This window comes from Papaver somniferum, chromosome 2 (assembly GCF_003573695.1).
Source record: "Papaver somniferum cultivar HN1 chromosome 2, ASM357369v1, whole genome shotgun sequence".
NCBI lineage: Eukaryota > Viridiplantae > Streptophyta > Magnoliopsida > Ranunculales > Papaveraceae > Papaver > Papaver somniferum.
Genome location: NC_039359.1, coordinates 126,027,178 through 126,045,613, shown reverse-complemented (window position 1 = coordinate 126,045,613; position 18,436 = coordinate 126,027,178). Strand labels below are relative to the sequence as shown.

At 36.7% G+C, this 18,436-nt stretch overlaps 3 protein-coding genes across 3 annotated transcripts; all 3 read left to right on the top strand.

The window, feature by feature from the left end:
• The first annotated feature begins 5,325 nt into the window (after positions 1–5,325).
• LOC113351897 lies at positions 5,326–6,045 on the top strand. Its single transcript, XM_026595804.1, has one exon. It carries the CDS (start codon positions 5,326–5,328, stop codon positions 6,043–6,045), a length of 720 nt encoding a protein of 239 aa, XP_026451589.1.
• A 3,482-nt stretch (positions 6,046–9,527) lies between these two features.
• Positions 9,528–10,034, top strand: LOC113351896. Its single transcript, XM_026595803.1, has one exon. The coding sequence runs from the start codon at positions 9,528–9,530 to the stop codon at positions 10,032–10,034; it is 507 nt and encodes a 168-aa protein (XP_026451588.1).
• A 2,586-nt stretch (positions 10,035–12,620) lies between these two features.
• Positions 12,621–16,155, top strand: LOC113351895 (protein FAR1-RELATED SEQUENCE 5-like). The gene is made up of 5 exons (XM_026595802.1): positions 12,621–12,653; positions 13,157–13,246; positions 13,340–14,199; positions 14,272–15,563; positions 15,695–16,155. Exons 1-5 carry the CDS (start codon positions 12,621–12,623, stop codon positions 16,153–16,155), a joined length of 2,736 nt encoding a protein of 911 aa, XP_026451587.1.
• The last annotated feature ends 2,281 nt before the right edge of the window (positions 16,156–18,436 follow it).

Genomic DNA, 18,436 nt, shown 5'->3' with positions numbered 1-18,436 from the left:
TTCATTCAGGCGTTGATTATACGTTCGCCACACCAGGCGTAGATTATACAAACGCCCCTTCTCCGAGCGTGAAATATATGTACGCCCCACAACAAGCGTATTCTTTATCAACGCCCCACAAGCAGCGTTAATTATATCTCCGCCCGGTCCAAACGAAGATTATACCAACGCTCCACATGCAAGCGTGGATTATACATCCGCCCGACTAAATATACTCCACTGCCTTAACGTGACACTACAGACTAAACTCAAATTTGATCGTTTGTTTTGGTCTTTGATCTTTGGTTTTGATCGTACCACTGTGGACGCTCTAAGTAACCTAATAATTCTTCCTTTTTTATATTGTATGAATAATTAATAATACAGTCTTTATGGTCAATTATTAGTCGCCATATCAGAGGTTCGCGATTGTTCCAATCTTGGCACAATTGTTCGATAGGGGAAAATATCGTTTGGTCCTTTTTGAGGTGGGCCTATGTTTGTTTAGTCCTTTGGAAAAAAACGCCTTTACTGTTTGGTCCATAATTATTTAAAAATATAAAACAGACGAAAGTACCCTTTCGTGTTAATTTTTATTTATTTTCTTGTAGCAGTTCATTCGTCAAAATGAACTCCTGTTAATTTTTACTTATTTATTCAGAAAACATATAAATCAGAGTTCATTCCAGAAATGAACTCCATATAAAAAGCTAAGAAAACAGAGTTCATTCCAGAAATGAACTCCATATAAAAAGCTAAAAAAGCAGAATTCATTCCAGAAATGAACTCCATATAAAAACAGAGTTCATTCCTGAAATGAACTCCATATAAAAAGCTAAAAAAACAGAGTTCATTCCAGGAATGAACTCCATATAAAAATCTAAAAAAATAGAAACCTAAAAAAACAGAGTTCATTCCAGAAATGAACTCCATATAAAAACCGAGTTCATTCCAGAAATGAACTCCATATAAAAAGCTAAAAAAACATAAACCTAAAAAAACAGAGTTCATTCCAGAAATGAACTCCATATAAAAACCTAAAAAAACAGAGTTCATTCCAGAAATGAACTCTATATAAAAACCTAAAAAAACAGAGTTCATTCCAGAAATGAATTCCATATAAAAATCTAAAAAAACAGAGTTCATTTGTGAAAATGAACAACATCATCATCTTCATCTTCTTCGACGTCTTCAACAGCAGCAGTAACATCTTCGTCTTCAAAAACACCACCGTCTTGATCGTCAACAGCAGCAGCAGATTTTTGGTCATTTTTTTGATGAACTTTATCGTCTTCATCGTCAACAGCATCAACAACAACAGATCTTTATCTTCTTCATCATCATAATCGGCAACAAAGAAAAAAAACATTCAAAAATCAAGATCAACACCATCATCTTCATCGTCGACAACAGTGGCAGCAACAAATCTTCATCTTCATCATCATCAGCAGCAGAGACAAAAAACATTCAAAAATCAAGATCGTAATCAACAACCGCAACAACAAACACCGTCTTCAACAACATCATCAACATCATCTTTATCATCTTCAACTACAACACATCATCATCTTCAACAAAACAACAACAAAAAGAAAACATCATCGTCTTGGTTGCGTTCAACAGCAACAGAGAAAAAAGATTCGAGAGGAAAGAAAAACTAGATCTGGAAAAGAAGAGAGAGAATCTGAATATGAAAAATGAGATATTTTGCTATTGATTTTTGTATATATGTGGTCCTCCTAGGACCAAACCATTATTTTCTAGGACCAAACAATAATATAAGGGTATTTTCTGCCACTACAGGATGACGTTTACATCATCCATAACATCACCCTAGGACCAAACTATAATTTCTAGGACCAAACTATAATTTATATTACCAAATGGGACCAAACAGACAATTGACTAGGTCAATTAGACTAGACTCTCTCTAATATATTATTTATAGGACCAATTGGTATTTCCTACTTGTTCGATACAAGAGAAAGATGAAGTTCAAAAGCACATCTTCAAGACAGTTGGAAATACGATTCATGTCCGAAATACAAATCGCGGGTCTCGAAGATGAATGCAACAAGTGTCACAAAATATTTCTACATCCAATAATAAGGTAAGATGTTTCGAGTTTAGAGATTGTTAATCGATTGATTGGAACTGTAGGTACAAAGGAATGCTGAATATGCAGAAGACAAAACAGCTTTGGTGAAAGTTGTGGCATTTGATGATGTGGCACAATCACTGAAAAATTTTAACCTCTCTCATTGATAATTTTACTATATCGTTTTTTTACCAAAGAAAAATAATATCGTCCTTTCAAACATTAATTGGTTGATTCCTGTTACTTGACGATTATTTAATTTATATTTCTGAGGTATATCTTACAGTTGCAGTTGGTATTGCTAGGGAATTCAGGTGTTAGCAAAAGTTGCATCTTTATTGGCTTCGTGATTGGTTTAACCCGACATCAAAAGTCAGAATATAGATGTATGTGTTGGATTAACTTCAAAATAGAAGTCACTAACAAGTTGGTTAGGACATGATTAGGAAATTGATGTAATCCTAAGGGAATTAGAAGTCATCTAGTTCTAAGAAAAGAAAGACATGTAATAAGGTAATAGGACTAGGAAAAGGAATTCATAGTTCTATATATATATGATCACCAAAGTTGTGGTTGATCATATGAGCAAGATTAGAGCTTGTGTTTAGTTTTGAGAGATTTTCTAAACATCAATAAAGAGAGTTATCTTTATATAAGTTAAGTTTCATCTTGCAGTTGCCATTAGTTGGTATCAGAGCTTGTCTACACCGAGCCATGGGAGACGAGAGCACCATCATACGTAAAGATTTTTCACAAGCACAGTTGAAGCTTAAGGGGGAGAATGTTGGATTAACTTCAACATAGAAGTCACTAACAAGTTGGTTAAGACAAGATTAGGAAATTGATGTAATCCTAAGGGAATTAGAAGTCATCTAGTTCTAAGAAAAGGAAAGACATGTAATAAGGTAATAGGACTAGGAAAAGGAATTCATAGTTCTATATATATATATGATCACCAAAGTTGTGGTTGATCATATGAGCAAGATTAGAGCTTGTGTTTAGTTTTGAGAGATTTTCTAAACATCAATAAAGAGAGTTGTCTTTATATAAGCTAAGTTTCATCTTGCAATTGCCATTAGTATGAAGAAGATCCATCACTGTACGATTAGAGATGTATGAAGAGCGGCCGTCAAAGGCAGATACCATGATGGTTATTTGATTACTTATTAATGTCTGGCTTTCAAATGTGTATCAGGTAACCGTCGATCCATTTTGATTTCTTTTGGAGGGCATTTGGAAACGTCACTGTAATGACCTTTTTTCACTTGAGATTCTTTCCTTACTGTGGTATTAGCTGTGGTGTTAATTGGTTAAGATTGTGCTTTAAATCCTTCAAATTTAGGAATACTCTTTCTCTCACTTAGAGGTAAGTTTGTGACCGGTACTTACGTTTTTCGTGTCATGTTTGCCATCACCTATACAAGGTATGGTGCATTTAGCTTGGATTGTTTAATCAGAATGCCCCTGAGAAAGTTAAGAAAAATGTCCCGTTCTTCATTGAGACATCTGTGAACACCGCTTATAATATCAATCAACTGATTCAAGAAGGGGCGGAACTAGGATTTTAGAATAAGAGGGGCTTGGATAAAATGTGCAGGAATACCTAGCATTGAGTCACTGCTAGAGCTCCGAATAGTCCGATTAATGCACAAATTTTTTGGTTTTTCCATTTTGGTAAATGATTTATTTCTTAATCTGTAAAGAACTAAAATTGCATTTTCAATGAACAAATATGCATAGTCATTTCTCTTGGATAGTTTTTCAAGCAAGCATATATTATTTTTCGGCTTTTTGATACATATGGATGAAATTCAGCTTATTCCGTATATCACCATATTGAGATTTGGATGAAACGAGAGAGTTAAAAAGAAATAAGATATTTTCCAAAAAAATTTGGACAATATTGGAATCTTTGGGGACGAATTTGCAAGTAATTACTTATCGAGAAGAAAATTCCTAGCAAAAAATAAAAAAGAGTTTTTCAGGACTTGAAACCTAGCCCGTGAATTCGCACGGGCATAAAGGAGCTTGTATATACTATAATGAAATGAAATTAAGATAATAATAATACAATGATTTGACTCGAAATATCATCCTATATATATGCTTTTATCGGTATACTTTAACCAATATCAGGAAAACACCAAGATTATCAACATATAAAAGTTCACCATCTCCATATTGCTTTTATTCTTCCATGATATATACAACCAATAACTGTTGCTGAAGTCTATATTTATTATCTTAACACCACTGACCTTATTTAATCTAAATGGTAAAGGATATGCAATGGTGTAGAGGAGGAAACCAACATGCAATCAGATTCTAATTGCTAACCAGTTACCAGATACGGATACTCATTTTTAAATAGAGTGTAAAGCTCTGAAGTCCTGGCAATGTATGTGTTTATTGATATCAATATTTTCTTTCTTCGTATGTAGTATCCCATGCATGCACATATATGGATATCGCACCATATCGTTATCTTTGGTTGTTGGGTGTTCGAGGCATGTAAAGAAGGCATGAGATGTAATATTCTCGTACATAACAACTTGGATGCACAGTTGTTAAGTAAGTACTATATGACAGGACCAGAATTTGGCGATGGAAACAGAAGTTCTCGTAATATCCACATAATTAATACGCAAGCGCTCAAGAAAGGGATAGAGAGGAGTCATTTGATTCTTGATGTTCCCTTGCTAGACAAAGATAATTAATTGCACACTGTTCATAAGCTAAAATATCATCTTACACTATCTTTAAATTTTTATGCTTGTTGGTCGCTAGTTTGAACATCTATCATAAAACGCAAGGCTGTATAGGGTTCCAAATGTTGGAAAACGTAGAACGTAGATATCTAACAGCAGTACACAACCAACCGTGTGTGACATTACAGATCTTTCTAGGTAGTAATCCATTCATGCACGTATATGTACAGTCTGTTTATCTACGTGCTTTGGTTTTTAATGTATATTTTCATATATTGATCGATGCTACACGTACAGATGGTAGGGGACATAGACTGTGTCATTAATGGAGGAACGTGCAGAGACAGTGGCGCACATTGAGGAAGTTCCACTTCCACCACATGAATACAGCCCCTTGCTGTACCTTGTAGCCCGAGTATAAAAGGAGCACCAGTTCCAGTTGAGAACCATTAACCATCATCAAAACATTAACTTCTATAACTAATCAAAAACCTTCATCATTTTCTCCTGAATAAGGCGAAAATTTCTTCCTCAAACAAAATGGCTTACCATGCTCGCTCCATCAGTTTGCCCACTAGATCTAACCCACTCGCTGCTGCAGTAGAGGCACAATTGTGCAAATTGAGATCTTCAGATCTCACCTCATCCATCACCAACAACTTGGTTGCTCTAAAGGACTTGTATGAATGTGTTGAGGATTTCCTTTCTACCGAAGATGGAAAATGCTTAGACGCAGTATTGGACAGATCTTGCATGTTATTGGATGTTTGTGAAACTATTAAGGATGTTTTGTCTATGATGAAGCAATCTGCCCAGGATCTTCAATCCTCTATTCGAAGGCAATCAAATGAATTTGATGCATACATGAGCTCAAGAAAGAAAGTCTGCAAAGTCATTCAAAAATGCCTTTCAGATCTTAAGAAAAACACCAACAAGAACAATGATTTTGTTAGCGATGTCCTAACAGAAGTTGAAGCAACTACTCTTGCAGTTTTTGAATCTGTCTTGTCTTTCCTATCTGCACCAAAGCAAAGGTCACTGGTCTCAAAGTTGACCACCAAAAATTCTACCCAACAAGTTGTCAATGAAGTAACCAAGATCGATATCGCATTGAAGTCTAAAGTCATTGAAGCTAAAGAAGTGCAGAAGCCATTGGCTGCCCTTGAGATGAACCTTCAGGAACTTGAACAGGGATTGGAATCTGTCTTTCGATGTTTGATCAAGAACCGAGTTTCACTTCTTAACATTCTCAACCAATAGATCCGTAGATATATTCACCTCCAGTTGGTATTTTCCGCCTTTTATCAGGAAATGCCCCCCATGGAATTTTTACTGTACATACTGTATACAAAAGAAAAACAAAATACTTATATTAATACAAGAAATCACTTTACTCGAAACAATTGTCTCAAATTTACATCATTTTTTCTTTTGTTGCGTTTGTGCAAATTTACATTTGGTAACTATACGTCCCATCATTAAAGCACACGAATTATGCAGTAATTAAGGTCCAGAATGATTAAGGAAGCATTGACCTTTGATTATTATATCAAATGAGCATGTGAAGATACTAATTGTTAGAACGGCCAAGGGAACATATACACAGAACTTGAAAGCTGTCAAGATTCCATATGTTCGTAAATTCAGATCTTCGATAGATATCAAAACGACCTTTCACTTATGCGCATAGTATAGTATCGTATTGCACGATGTTTAGAGCCCTGCCAACAAATTAAGTCCACAGAGAAATGGCTTCTTCATATCCTGAAGAGAGGTGACAAAGGGAATCACACAAAATCTTGTTTTTGCATGGTCAATGGAAGACACACGAACAGCGCCACTCATGCACGTACATAATATTAACATTAACATATATATACAGATTTAATCTATGAGAAAGAGAGACAAATATGAAAAAATGCTTACACAGAAATAAAGTTCTCCCGGTTCTTAAATAGGAGATGTTTTCATTTATTTGTGCTTATGATGAAGTCACAAAGAATGCTTTCTGTTATTCTCAGAAAAAGCAAATAAAGTTACAATGTGATAGATTTTTATTTGGTTGCACAGTTTTGGTAAATTCTTACCGTATATGCTCCACTTGTTCAATCTCTAAAGAGATTATATACGTTTTCCTTGTTGATTATTTTTTTTTTTTGAAGAACAAAGGTTGAATCTAATTAATATCTGATGTTGATAGTTAAAATATAGTTAAGCAGATGATCGAGAAGACAATCCATATTGCAGAAATACTTATTGTAATAGGAACCAAAGTTGTCGAGGTTTCAAATGTTGGAAAAATCATTAACACCAAGTGTGGGTATACAAAACCTTTCTTGGTACGACTCCAGGCATGCACGTATATACACTAATATCATACGTACGCGAATTTAAATCAATATTATACAGCCCATTAGGTGCCATACTAGTTGTGAAGCATGGTTGGAACGATGCATAGACAGTGCCGAAGATAAAGGAAGTGCCACCACACCACATGAATATGTTCCCCTCTTGTATCTTGTAGCTTGTGTATAAAAGGAGCACCAGCTGAACTTACTTTCATCAAAACATACTATTTCATTAACTTGTATAGCTAAAACTTTCTTTCATCTTCTAAAAAATCTCAAGATGTCTTCTTCAAACAAAGTTACTTGCCACACTCGCTCCATCAGTTTGCCTACCAGATCTCATCCTCTAGCTGCTGCAGTTGAGGAATATTAGGGAATATTCTAGAAGAGTTCTATTTTAGAGTTTGGTTTATGTTAGGTAAGTGTCTTTATTTAGGATTTGATCTTTGTTAGGAAAGTGCTTTGAGTGATCGTCAAGTTTGTGAACAATATAAATAGGCTGTTGAACCATAAGAGTTTGAATACCAAGAATTATTATCAATGTTGATGTTCAATGCTTCCGTGTTTATGCTCTCCTTTCTCTTGCTCGATCCTTAACATGGTATCAGAGCCGGATGAGAAGAAGAGGAGAAAGAGTTAAAAAAAAAATCATTAATAATAGCAGCAACACCATCTTACAGACATATCTCCCTTCGTGAGTTTTCTTTTCTTCCGAGTTTCATAAACTCTTCTCAACCTTCGTCACTACTGCCAACAACTACCAGCTCTATTCTCTGTTTATATCTCCACCATAACCACATTATCTCCTTCAGCTTCCACGATCACCAAACTCCTTCATCGGTAGCAAGCCAACGTCGAGTCCTCCGTCACCTTCTCTGTATTCTCTTTCATGTCCGACTTCGCAGCACGCTACCAGCTAACCCCATTGCTTCCATTCATGTTCTCGTCGTCACTCCAGCAACACCCATCATCACGATACCACAGCTCCAAATTCCATGTCTAGAATAACCCGACACCACTGCAGACTCAAACCATCTCCTCCATCTCAGCCAAATCCACAACAGCAAACTCTTCCATTGCTTCTCCACCATTCGCTGTCATGTTCGAGTTCCCATCACAGTAACTGTTCCTACTCATCTATGTTCTCCTCAGGCTCGAGTCTCAATCTTACCAGCATTAATCTCTCATCGTCACTGCGATTAGCTTAGCTCCAAAATCAGCTCCATCTTCGCTACCAAGATCGAGCCAACTTCCAAGTCCGAGCATCACTTCTTCTCTGTTCGTCAATAGCCAGTGATGCTCAAACTCCATCGCTACTGCCAACCATTCATGTCTTCACCATCAACCACAACACAAAACCCTTGTTACTGCCTTTATATCCCTTTCATCCCGTACAACACAACTAAACTCGATCATCACCGTGTCTTCCATCAACAACTTCCAGCATCAATGTCATCACAACAATCGAGGTCTTCTCCTCTACTCGTCTTCCATCAATCACCACTTCTATGGATGTCATCATTTCATGTTTTCATCTCTTCACTGCACCATCGTGATTATCAAGAGCTTCTCCATCATCACCATTACTGGCAGCAAGGTCTCTTGTCCTTCCCAGCTCTTCTCAATAGCCATATCCTCGCTGTCCATCTTCACTGATACATCAATGGCATCAAGCCAATTTCTCCATCAAAAGCATCTAAGTCCACCAACTTCATCATACACTGCAGCCAAGCCGACGGCAACAACAGTTCGAGCTTCCCACTTCTCTTTATCTTCTGTCGATCACCATGACATATTCTAACTCCATCTGTCACTCGTCCCTGCCAATGTCGTCATATACTTCATCACCACAGTCTACCATCTCCTTACACGTCAGCTTATGGAATCTTAACTCGGGACCGCAACGTCGATAAACTACCGATGGCTGATATTTTCACAAAAGGGAAAGCTTAGTTTAAATTCTTTTGTCCAAGATGGGCATTCGTGATCTCCATGCTCCATCTTGAGGGAGGGTATTAGGGAATATTATAGAAGAGTTCTATTTTAGAGTTTGGTTTATGTTAGGTAAGTGTCTTTATTTAGGATTTGATCTTTGTTAGGAAAGTGCTTTGAGTGATCGTCAAGTTTGTGAACAATATAAATAGGTTGTTGAGCCATAAGAGTTTGAATACCAAGAATTATTATCAATGTAGACGTTCAATGCTTCCGCGTTTATGCTCTCCTCTTTCTTGCTCGATCCTTAACAAGGAACAATTGTGCACATTGAGATCTTCAGATCTTACCTTATCCATCTCCAACAACTTGGTTGCTGTAAAGGAATTATACGCCTGTGTTGAAGATTTTCTTTCAACCAAAGAAGGAAAATGCTTAGATGCAGTCTTGGACGGATCTGTAATGCTATTGGATGTTTGTGGAACAATCAAGGATGTTTTGTCACAGATGAAGCAATCTTCCCAGGATCTTCAGTCATCTATTAGAAGGCGATCAAATGAATTTGATGCATACATGACCTCTAGAAAGAAAGTCTGCAAAGTCATTCAAAAATGCCTTTCAGATCTTAAGAAAAACACCAACAAGAACAATGATCTAGTCACTGACATCCTAACAGAAGTTGAAGTTACTATTCTTGCAGTTTTTGAATCTGTCTTGTGTTTCCTATCTGCACCAAAGCAAAGGTCACTAATCTCAAAGTTGACCACCAAAACTGCAACCCAACAAGTTGTCAATGAAGTAAACAAGGTCGATGTCGCATTAAAATCCAAAGTCATTGAATCAAAAGAAATGCAGAAGCCATTGGCTTCTCTTGAAATGAACCTTCAAGAACTTGAAGATGGATTAGAATCCGTCTTTCGGTGTTTGATCAAGAACCGAGTTTCACTTCTTAACATTCTCAAACAATAGATCCGTAAATATATTCACCTCCCATTGGTATTTTCCGCCTTTTATCAGGAAATGCCCCATGGAATTTTTACTGTACATACTGTATACAAAAGAAAAACAAAGTATATTAATACAAGAAATCACTTTTTACTCGAAATAATTGTCTCAAATTTACATTATTGTCTTCTTTTTTGTGTTTGTGCACATTTACATTTGGTGACTATACATCCCATAATTAAAGAGTACGAATAATGCGGCAATTCAGGTCCAGAATGATTATTTAAGGGAGCATTGGCCTTTGATTATTATATCAAATGAGCATGTGAAGATACTAATTGTTAGAGCTACCAAGGGAACATATGCACAGAACATGAAGTTGTCAATATTCCATATGTTCGTAAATTCAGATCTTCGACACCAAACCGTGTGTGTGGCCTTTCAATTATGCACATAATATCATATTACACCGTGCATAGAGCTCTGGCAGCGAATTAAGTTCCGGATAGAATCTCAAAGAAATGGCTTCTGGATATCTTGAAGAGAAGTGACAAAGGGAATCATACAAAATCGCGTTTTTGCAAGGTCAATGCTTAAGTTCTTAAAGACAGGTAATAAATGGTAGACGCACAAACAACGCCACTCAAGGACATACATAAAATACATATTAGCATGTACATAGATTTCAGCTATGAGAAAGAGAGACGATATACGAAAGATGCTTACATGGAAATCTACTGCTCTTCGTTCAGCATGTATTTCAAATTTCATATGAATATTTGTCATCGTTAACATGAACAACCAGTAGACATGGGAGATAACTACGGTAGTTCCACCACATGATAACCTGATAGAAGTGACCATCAATACATGATAGAGCCTAAATAAGATCCCTGATCGTTTCCCCTTTAGCTTTGTATAAACTGCTTTACCAAGAACCCATTCATCAACAAAAACTAAATTCACTTGTATATATTTTTTCTACACTCTCCTGCTAACTGAAGTGAATATGGCTTCCTCAAACAAAACTTTCCATGTTTGTTTAGACAGTTTACCCACCGAATGTTATCCTCTAAATCTTGCAGTTGAGGAGCAATTGTCCCAATTAAGATCTTCAGAACAAGACACCTCAGCTTCATCCATCTCAAGCAACTTAGATGGTCTCAAGTACTACTTGTACGAATCTTTGAGGATTTGCTTTCTACTCAAAATTGTAAATGCCTAAACGCTGTCTTGGATATGGATCTATAATGTTGCTAAATGTTTGCAACATTGTAAGGATGTATTGTCTCAGATGAAGCAATCTGTCCAAGATCTTAAATCCATATTTCAAATGAAGTTGACAGATACATGTCTTCCAAAAAGAAGGTGAGCAAGGTGATCCGAAAATGCCTTACAGAACTGCCTTAAAAGAATCTTTACTGGATTTCCTTTCTACTCAAAACTGAACTGCCAATAAAAAAAATGACCTTGTAGCTGCTGATGCCAGTATTTTAAAGGAAGTTGAAGCAACTACTCTAGCAGTTTTCGAATCCATTTTGTCTTTTTTATCTGAACCAAATAAGTCTTTAAACTCTAAGTTGATATTCACCAAAGGTGCAGCACAACAATTTAGCCAAGTAATGAAGATCGATATTGCATTAAAATCCAAAGGCATCGAAATTAAAGATGTCCAGAAGACATTGGAACCAATAGAAATGAACCTTCAAGAGCTTGAAGACGGACTCAAATCCGTCTTCAGGTGTTTGATTAAGAAGACCAGAATAGAGTTTCACTTCTCAACATTCAAAACCACTAAGAAATCTATATATAGATCTATTCGACTTCCCATTGGTATTTTTCCGCATTTTATCAAGAATTTTACTGTACAAATTTGTATACAAAAACAACAAAGTATATTAATAAAAACAAATCACTTTCCTCAACACAGTTGTCTCAAATTCATGTCGATAGTTCTTTCTTTTTACCTTAGTGGTGTGAGTGCAAATTTACGTTCGTTAATTATATGTTCAATCTGTCAATGGGCGGAGCCGGGTGTGCAAGTCACTAATGGGCGGGAGAGCAGGGGTGCAAAATGGGCCAAATGGTTGAATTTTAGCTTAAATAGAACCCTAATTTGGGGCATGCAGGATAATTTGGAGGCATACATAATAAGACAAAAAGGGGGTTGGAAATAGTATTTCTTGGCTATCCCTTATCCAACCTATTTTCATATATGCCAAAATACCTTATGAGATTAGTGTTAAATTAGAGTTAATCTGATTAATTAGTATTAATCTGATTAGTTAGTTTAGTGTTAATTTAGGATCATAATTTTCTTTTTAAAGATTAGTGAGTTATTTTTTTAGAAAAAGAAGAAGGAGGACAAAAGAAGGAGAGGAGGAAAAAAAAAATCTTTGTGATCTTTGTGATTATTGAGAGATGTGTGATACAAATTCGAGTGAGGAAGATGAATCTTCATCAGGTAAAGCTATGAAAATACATATCAATTACGATGGAGATCCAGACATGGCTTATTTGTTGGATTTTGAAAATGATTTTACCCAAACTCAACCTTTTTCTCAAGCTCAAGATGATTCCTTTATGGAGCCAAACCCCGAAGATGAGTACATGGATGAGGAACCCAATGCTAATAATACACAGGTATGGTTATAGAAGCTGTTTAATTTCCGTTTTGTAGCTTTATTTCACCAAAAGTTATGATTTTTGCAACTAGTTCGGCGTAACAGAGTAAGGTTCGGTAGATAATATGTATGCTGAACCATCAAAAATAAGAACAGTTCGGTTTCTACGATTGAGAAATATATACGCCGAACTTTCATTCAATTATTTTCGCGCCAAATAATTTTCATGGTTCGGCTCAAATGCGATTTGATAATATAAGCCGAACCGTATACAAAAAATTATACGAGTTACAGTGTAATGTTCGGCTTACACGTTATCCGCCGAACCATAATTTTTGTTTTTATAAATTTCAAGTCTTATGGTTCGGCTTATAATATTAGTTCCCAATAGGATGAATCCATGTTTGAGAATAGGTTCGGCTTTGTAAATCGAACACTAACTAGCCGAACCGTGAGATCGGCTTTCATAGAGTACTGCGTGTTAACCGAACCTGACCCAAAATCTGTGAGATATTGTTGTAGATTGTTCCTGAAATGGAAACTATGGAGGATCAACCACCGCATGTTGATGTCATTCATGAAGATACTAAAGATCACTTCCAAACTGACTTGGTAGGTAACGTAGTTTATGTTTTTATTAATTTTCAAGTTTGTTGTATGCAAAATCATTAATAAAACTTAAGTTTTGTACTTGTGTATATGTAGACGTGGAAAACCAAAGAAGAAGCTGTTAAATGGGTTGAGGAACATGCTTGGAAAATCAATTGCGTCCTAGTTAAAGGTAGACAAAGAAAAAAGGAGCGGGTTGAGATGGTTTGTGAGAGGGGTGGGAAGAAAGTAAGCAAGAAGAAAAAAGGTAAGCCATATGTTGGGAAGACCGGGAAAAAATATAAGACTAAAACAAGGAAGATAAATTGTCCTTTCAAGATCGTCTTAAAATGGAACATAAATGAAAAAGTTTTCAAAATGAATGAAGATATGGATTTCCGTCATAACCACCCACGTCCAAAGGATCTTCATGGACATTATAGAGCCGAAAGACTAAAATCTCATGAATATGCGGAGGTAGATAAAATGACACGAGCACGTATGGCACCCTCTAAAATTCTTAGCAAGTTGAAGGCGGATGATAAGAATAACAAGACTGCGTTGCAACAAATCTATAACGTGAGAAGTACTTTGAGAAGAAAGGATTTTCAAGGTAGGTTGGTGATGCAACAATTATTGTGGTTGGCGCAAAAGAAGAACTATGCTTGCGAAAAGAAATTGGATGAATTTGTCCATGTGACGCACCTTTTTATTGCCCATCCGGAATGTGTAAAGTTGGCGTTATGCTTCCCACAAGTTCTCATATTGGATTGCACTTACAAGACCAATAAGTATGAGATGCCCTTGATGAACGTTGTTGATCATACGTCAACCAAGTCACCTTTCACCGTTGCTTTTTGTTTTTTTCATGATGAGTTGAAAGAAAGCTATGCATGGGCATTGGAACAAGTGAAGTTAATCTTCCGGGAGGATGCTCTACCAAAAGTCATGGTAACCGACCAAGAGGCGGTATTGATGTTTGCTATAAGGAAGGTATTTCCGAACGCGTAAAACTTTCTTTGTACCTTTCATGTATGGAATAATGTTAGGAAGAAATGCCAAGGGATAATCCAACCGCTCAAGTTGAAAGAGCTAGAGAAGATTGCTACATTACCGGATGGAGAACGAGAAGTGAAGAAGAAAGAATTCAGGAAAGCATATGAGGCTAATGAAAGGATGTGGGCATGTTTCCACAATGATTGGGAAGCTTTGACTTGGTCCATCACCGAAGAAGTGTATGAAGAAAATGTTGCAAAGCTCATTTCGAATTGGGGCGTCAAATACCCGGGAATCATTATATATTTACGCAAGCAATTCTTGGATACCAACGCGCATAGATTTGTTAGTGCATTTAAAAACCACCATAATCACTTCGACAACCAAGCTACAAGTATGGTAGAGTCGGCTCACTATCGTTTGAAGAGTAATCTATTTGGGTGCGTGGATACGTTCGTCACGGTGTTTGACGCAATGGAAGACTATTTCATGAGTGACGTTATAAGAATCAGAACGTTATTCGAAAAAAGTCTAATGATGAAGCATGATGAATTCCCAGATGATAAGTGGCTCCGGGGACTAACCCATAGGGTCTCTCATTTGTGCATTGAACTTATAATGAAGGAAGTGGATTTGATGGAGAAAATGGATGCTAACTCCCAAGAAGAGTGTGTTTGTAAAATGAGGGAAAGCATGGGACTTCCATGTCGGCATGAACTACTTCGGTACAAGGATTTTCTTATACCTTTTGAGGTTATTGATCCTAACTGGAAACAATTGAGTAATGATCCTATGCCCGACGAGGACGATGATGTAGATATTTGGGACACACCTTATGGCAAAAGGTTGGCCGAAATGTATCGTGGGATGTTGCGACCTCAAAAACAAATATTATGGGACAATATGATGCCAATACTCTATCCTCACACCCAACAAGGTATATTCGAACCGGAAAAGGGGCCACAAAAAGGTATGCCACCCACGAAAGAAAACCGAAAAGAGAAGAGAGCAAGAGCGTATGCTCTTACTACCAAAAAACCCACACCTACCACAAGGGATCCATGCGGGGTCGAGTACCATGATGCAAAGTACGAAGAAGAGAATAAGGCAATAGAGATGTTAGACAAGATGGATGAAGTGAAGCTATCAAAGAAACGTGGTCGACCGAGCAAGGATAAAGGTGAAACACGTAAAAAAGAAGTTAAGAATAGTGGTCCGCTATGTCCTCCCCCATTGGAAGTAGACGTCAAGCTTAAGGGTAAGATGTTTCCATCTCAACAAATCGAAACAACAAAGACGACTCTGGTGCCCAAGCAAAAGGAGAAGAAAACCATATATGTGGAAGGTAGAATGAAAGGTCCCAAAAGAGATAGTTTGGGGAAGTTTTTAAGACCTTCTAATATGATTTACCGAAACTACTTGGATAACCTACCCGAAGCCATTCATGAGTTTATTTATCCATGGACGATGTCGAAGGGGATGGTAATTTTGGTTTCCATGTCACCGCGGAAAAACTAGGGCCTTTTAAAGATGGGAACCATCCGGTTTCCCAAGGGGACAAAGTAAATTATATTCGGCAAAGATTGTTACAAACACTACGCCGAAACAGGGACTTCTACAAGTCAATGATGCGAGGTGGTGGAGACCATGGGGTTGCACACGAGTTCATTAGTTTTGAACGGCATTTACATGGGGATGATGTGATCACAAGAGATCATTGGATGCAAATGCCGATATGTGGGTTTTTAATCGCGGAGACCTTCAATTGTGTTGTTCATTCTTTTGCGAGGGACGGAAGTTGTTACACCTACGTGCCGCCAACAAAACCTTGCAATGAGAGTGTGAAAGGTAGAAGACTTGTTATTGCATTCAAGGCTTCCATTATATCGGTCTTAAGCTTAGACCCGGTTGCCCAATACCTCCCTTATGCCCTTTAGCCTTTTGGCCTGTTTTTATAGAAAATTACTCGATGGATTGGTGTGAAAATTACGCTATGGAGAAGTTTGCATCCACCTCTTCCACCCGGACTAGTTTGTCTAATGGATGATGAGGATGAAGAATATGTTTTTGAGGATGATGAAGAAAATGTTTTTGAAGATGACGAAGAAGATTTTGTAAGGTTAGGATCACCCTAGTAGTTAATCTAATACATGACGAAGAAGATGTTGTAAGATGTTTTGCATTTTGATATCATTGTATGCCTAGGTTGATATCAGATATTGAATGCTATATAATGTAGCGCATCTTATGAAATGAATATATTTTGTGTTTTTTTAACTTGTTTGTTGGTGCAATGATTTGAAGAAAGAGAACTTTTAGTGTATGGTTCGGCTAACCCGCAAAAATATATTTGAGCCGATCCTTGTAATTTCAACAAGGATGATGTTAATTCCAGGTTCGGCTTAAAGATGACCATCATTGTGTGACGAACTAGCATGATGCTAATTTTCACAACATACAGTGTAATGTTCGGCTTATTAGTAAATATAACTAATGAGTCGATCCTTTGTTGGGTTCCCAAGTCATATGGTTCGGCTTCAAGTGTTTTTTTTTTGTGCCGAACTACACTGAAGCACATTTACGCAACATACTGTAATGTTCGGCTTATCGTTATATTCAATAATAAGCTGATCATGTGAAGATCTCAAATATGTTATGGTTCGGCTTATATGTAATTTAGTTATGTAGCCGAACCATATTAGTTGAACCTGCAAATAAAATAAAATTACCTAAATTGTTTGAAATCATAAATTCACCATTACAAATTAATCATTGTAAAATCACTAACCATTACAAAGTAAAAATTACAAGATTTTAATAACCAAAACGAGTGATGACAAACTTCCTAAGGATGTTGTAGTGAGCTTGGTATTTGAAATTTTTTCCTTTCCATCTACGCCATTCCTCTATAGCTCGAACAACAATCTCATCATTTGTTTCACCTTTAAGACGATACCGATTGACAATCTGAATCATAGCTATGAAGTCCCTAACTTTATTTTTAATTGTTTCGATTCGAGAAAACAATGATTCCCTATCACGGTTGTTAGGATTACCTATTTCATTGGTGAAGGCTTCATGAATTCTGACCAAGTAGTACATACTCATTAGACCCTTTACCTGTCGCTCGGCACCCTTCTCCGGATAGTACGTTACGTAATGTTTGCAAAGACACAAATCTTCTTCTAGAGTATACTTAGGACTAGAGGCTGCCATTTTGTGCTTTCATAATGAGATTCCATATGTGGCTGTATATACACAAATGGATTGTACTATTTGTAACAGCTATATTTTCAAATGTTTTTTAAACCTATATGGTTCGGCTAATACGGATTTTATATTACAAGCCGAACTACAGTTAACGTACCATTTCCAACGGCTAGTTTTTAAAATTTGAAAAACAATCGGGGTTCGGCAGACAAACATTTTCATTTCAAAGCCGAACCTGAAATTTTTTCGACCATCTAGTGTATCTCGGTGCAAAGGTCTCTAATAAATCTCGGAATTCTTCTCTTCAGCCATCTGTAACATATTCCAAGCTCGTATCTTCTTCCTCCATGGCGTATAGCCCGAAGGCTTTGAATTCTAGCTTCCTAAATAAAAGGAATGAGAAGTTAGTTTTATAAAAAGAAAACTAAACAAATGGAACATTAAGCTTTTAGATTACTCACTTTTTCTTCATTAGTTTCGCTGGGGATATTGATTAACCCATCCTAATACTCTGATATAATCTTTCATCGTATAACATTTGTCGAAATCTTTCGGCTAATTCCGAACGCGTACGATGTTTAGGATTTCCATCTAACCGAAAATAAAATTCTTTAACTTTTTTCCAAAACATCGAATATTACACATCAGGATGTTCACCATAAATACGATAAGTCCGAATGAAAGCTCTAACAACCAACTTATCATCTTATACGGTGAATGGTTCCATGAATTAGTATAGACGGAAACAATGAGTTAAGCAGACCCAATGCTATTAATAGAACACAAAATATAGAAAAAGTCACAATGGATCTATTTTTACAGAAGACGGTGTAATGTTCGTCTCATATTAACGATTTTCTTATGAACCGAACCTGTTGAACTTAAGGTTCGGCTTATTCGTGTCTGATATAATGAGCCGAACCAAATGCGTAAATCAAAATTTTATTCAAAGGAAACGGGTTCGGCAACTACGATAATTGTAGTTTGAGCCGAACCATGTTCCTTTAA

Coding starts and splice junctions, on each gene's coding strand:
- LOC113351897 (XM_026595804.1), top strand. CDS start 5,326: ATGGCTTACCATGCTCGCTCCATCAGTTTGCCCACTAGATCTAACCCA.
- LOC113351896 (XM_026595803.1), top strand. CDS start 9,528: ATGCTATTGGATGTTTGTGGAACAATCAAGGATGTTTTGTCACAGATG.
- LOC113351895 (XM_026595802.1), top strand. CDS start 12,621: ATGGATGAGGAACCCAATGCTAATAATACACAG. Junction 13,247..13,339: donor ATCACTTCCAAACTGACTTG/GTAGGTAACGTA, acceptor GTGTATATGTAG/ACGTGGAAAACCAAAGAAGA. Junction 15,564..15,694: donor GAAAACCATATATGTGGAAG/GTAGAATGAAAG, acceptor ACGATGTCGAAG/GGGATGGTAATTTTGGTTTC.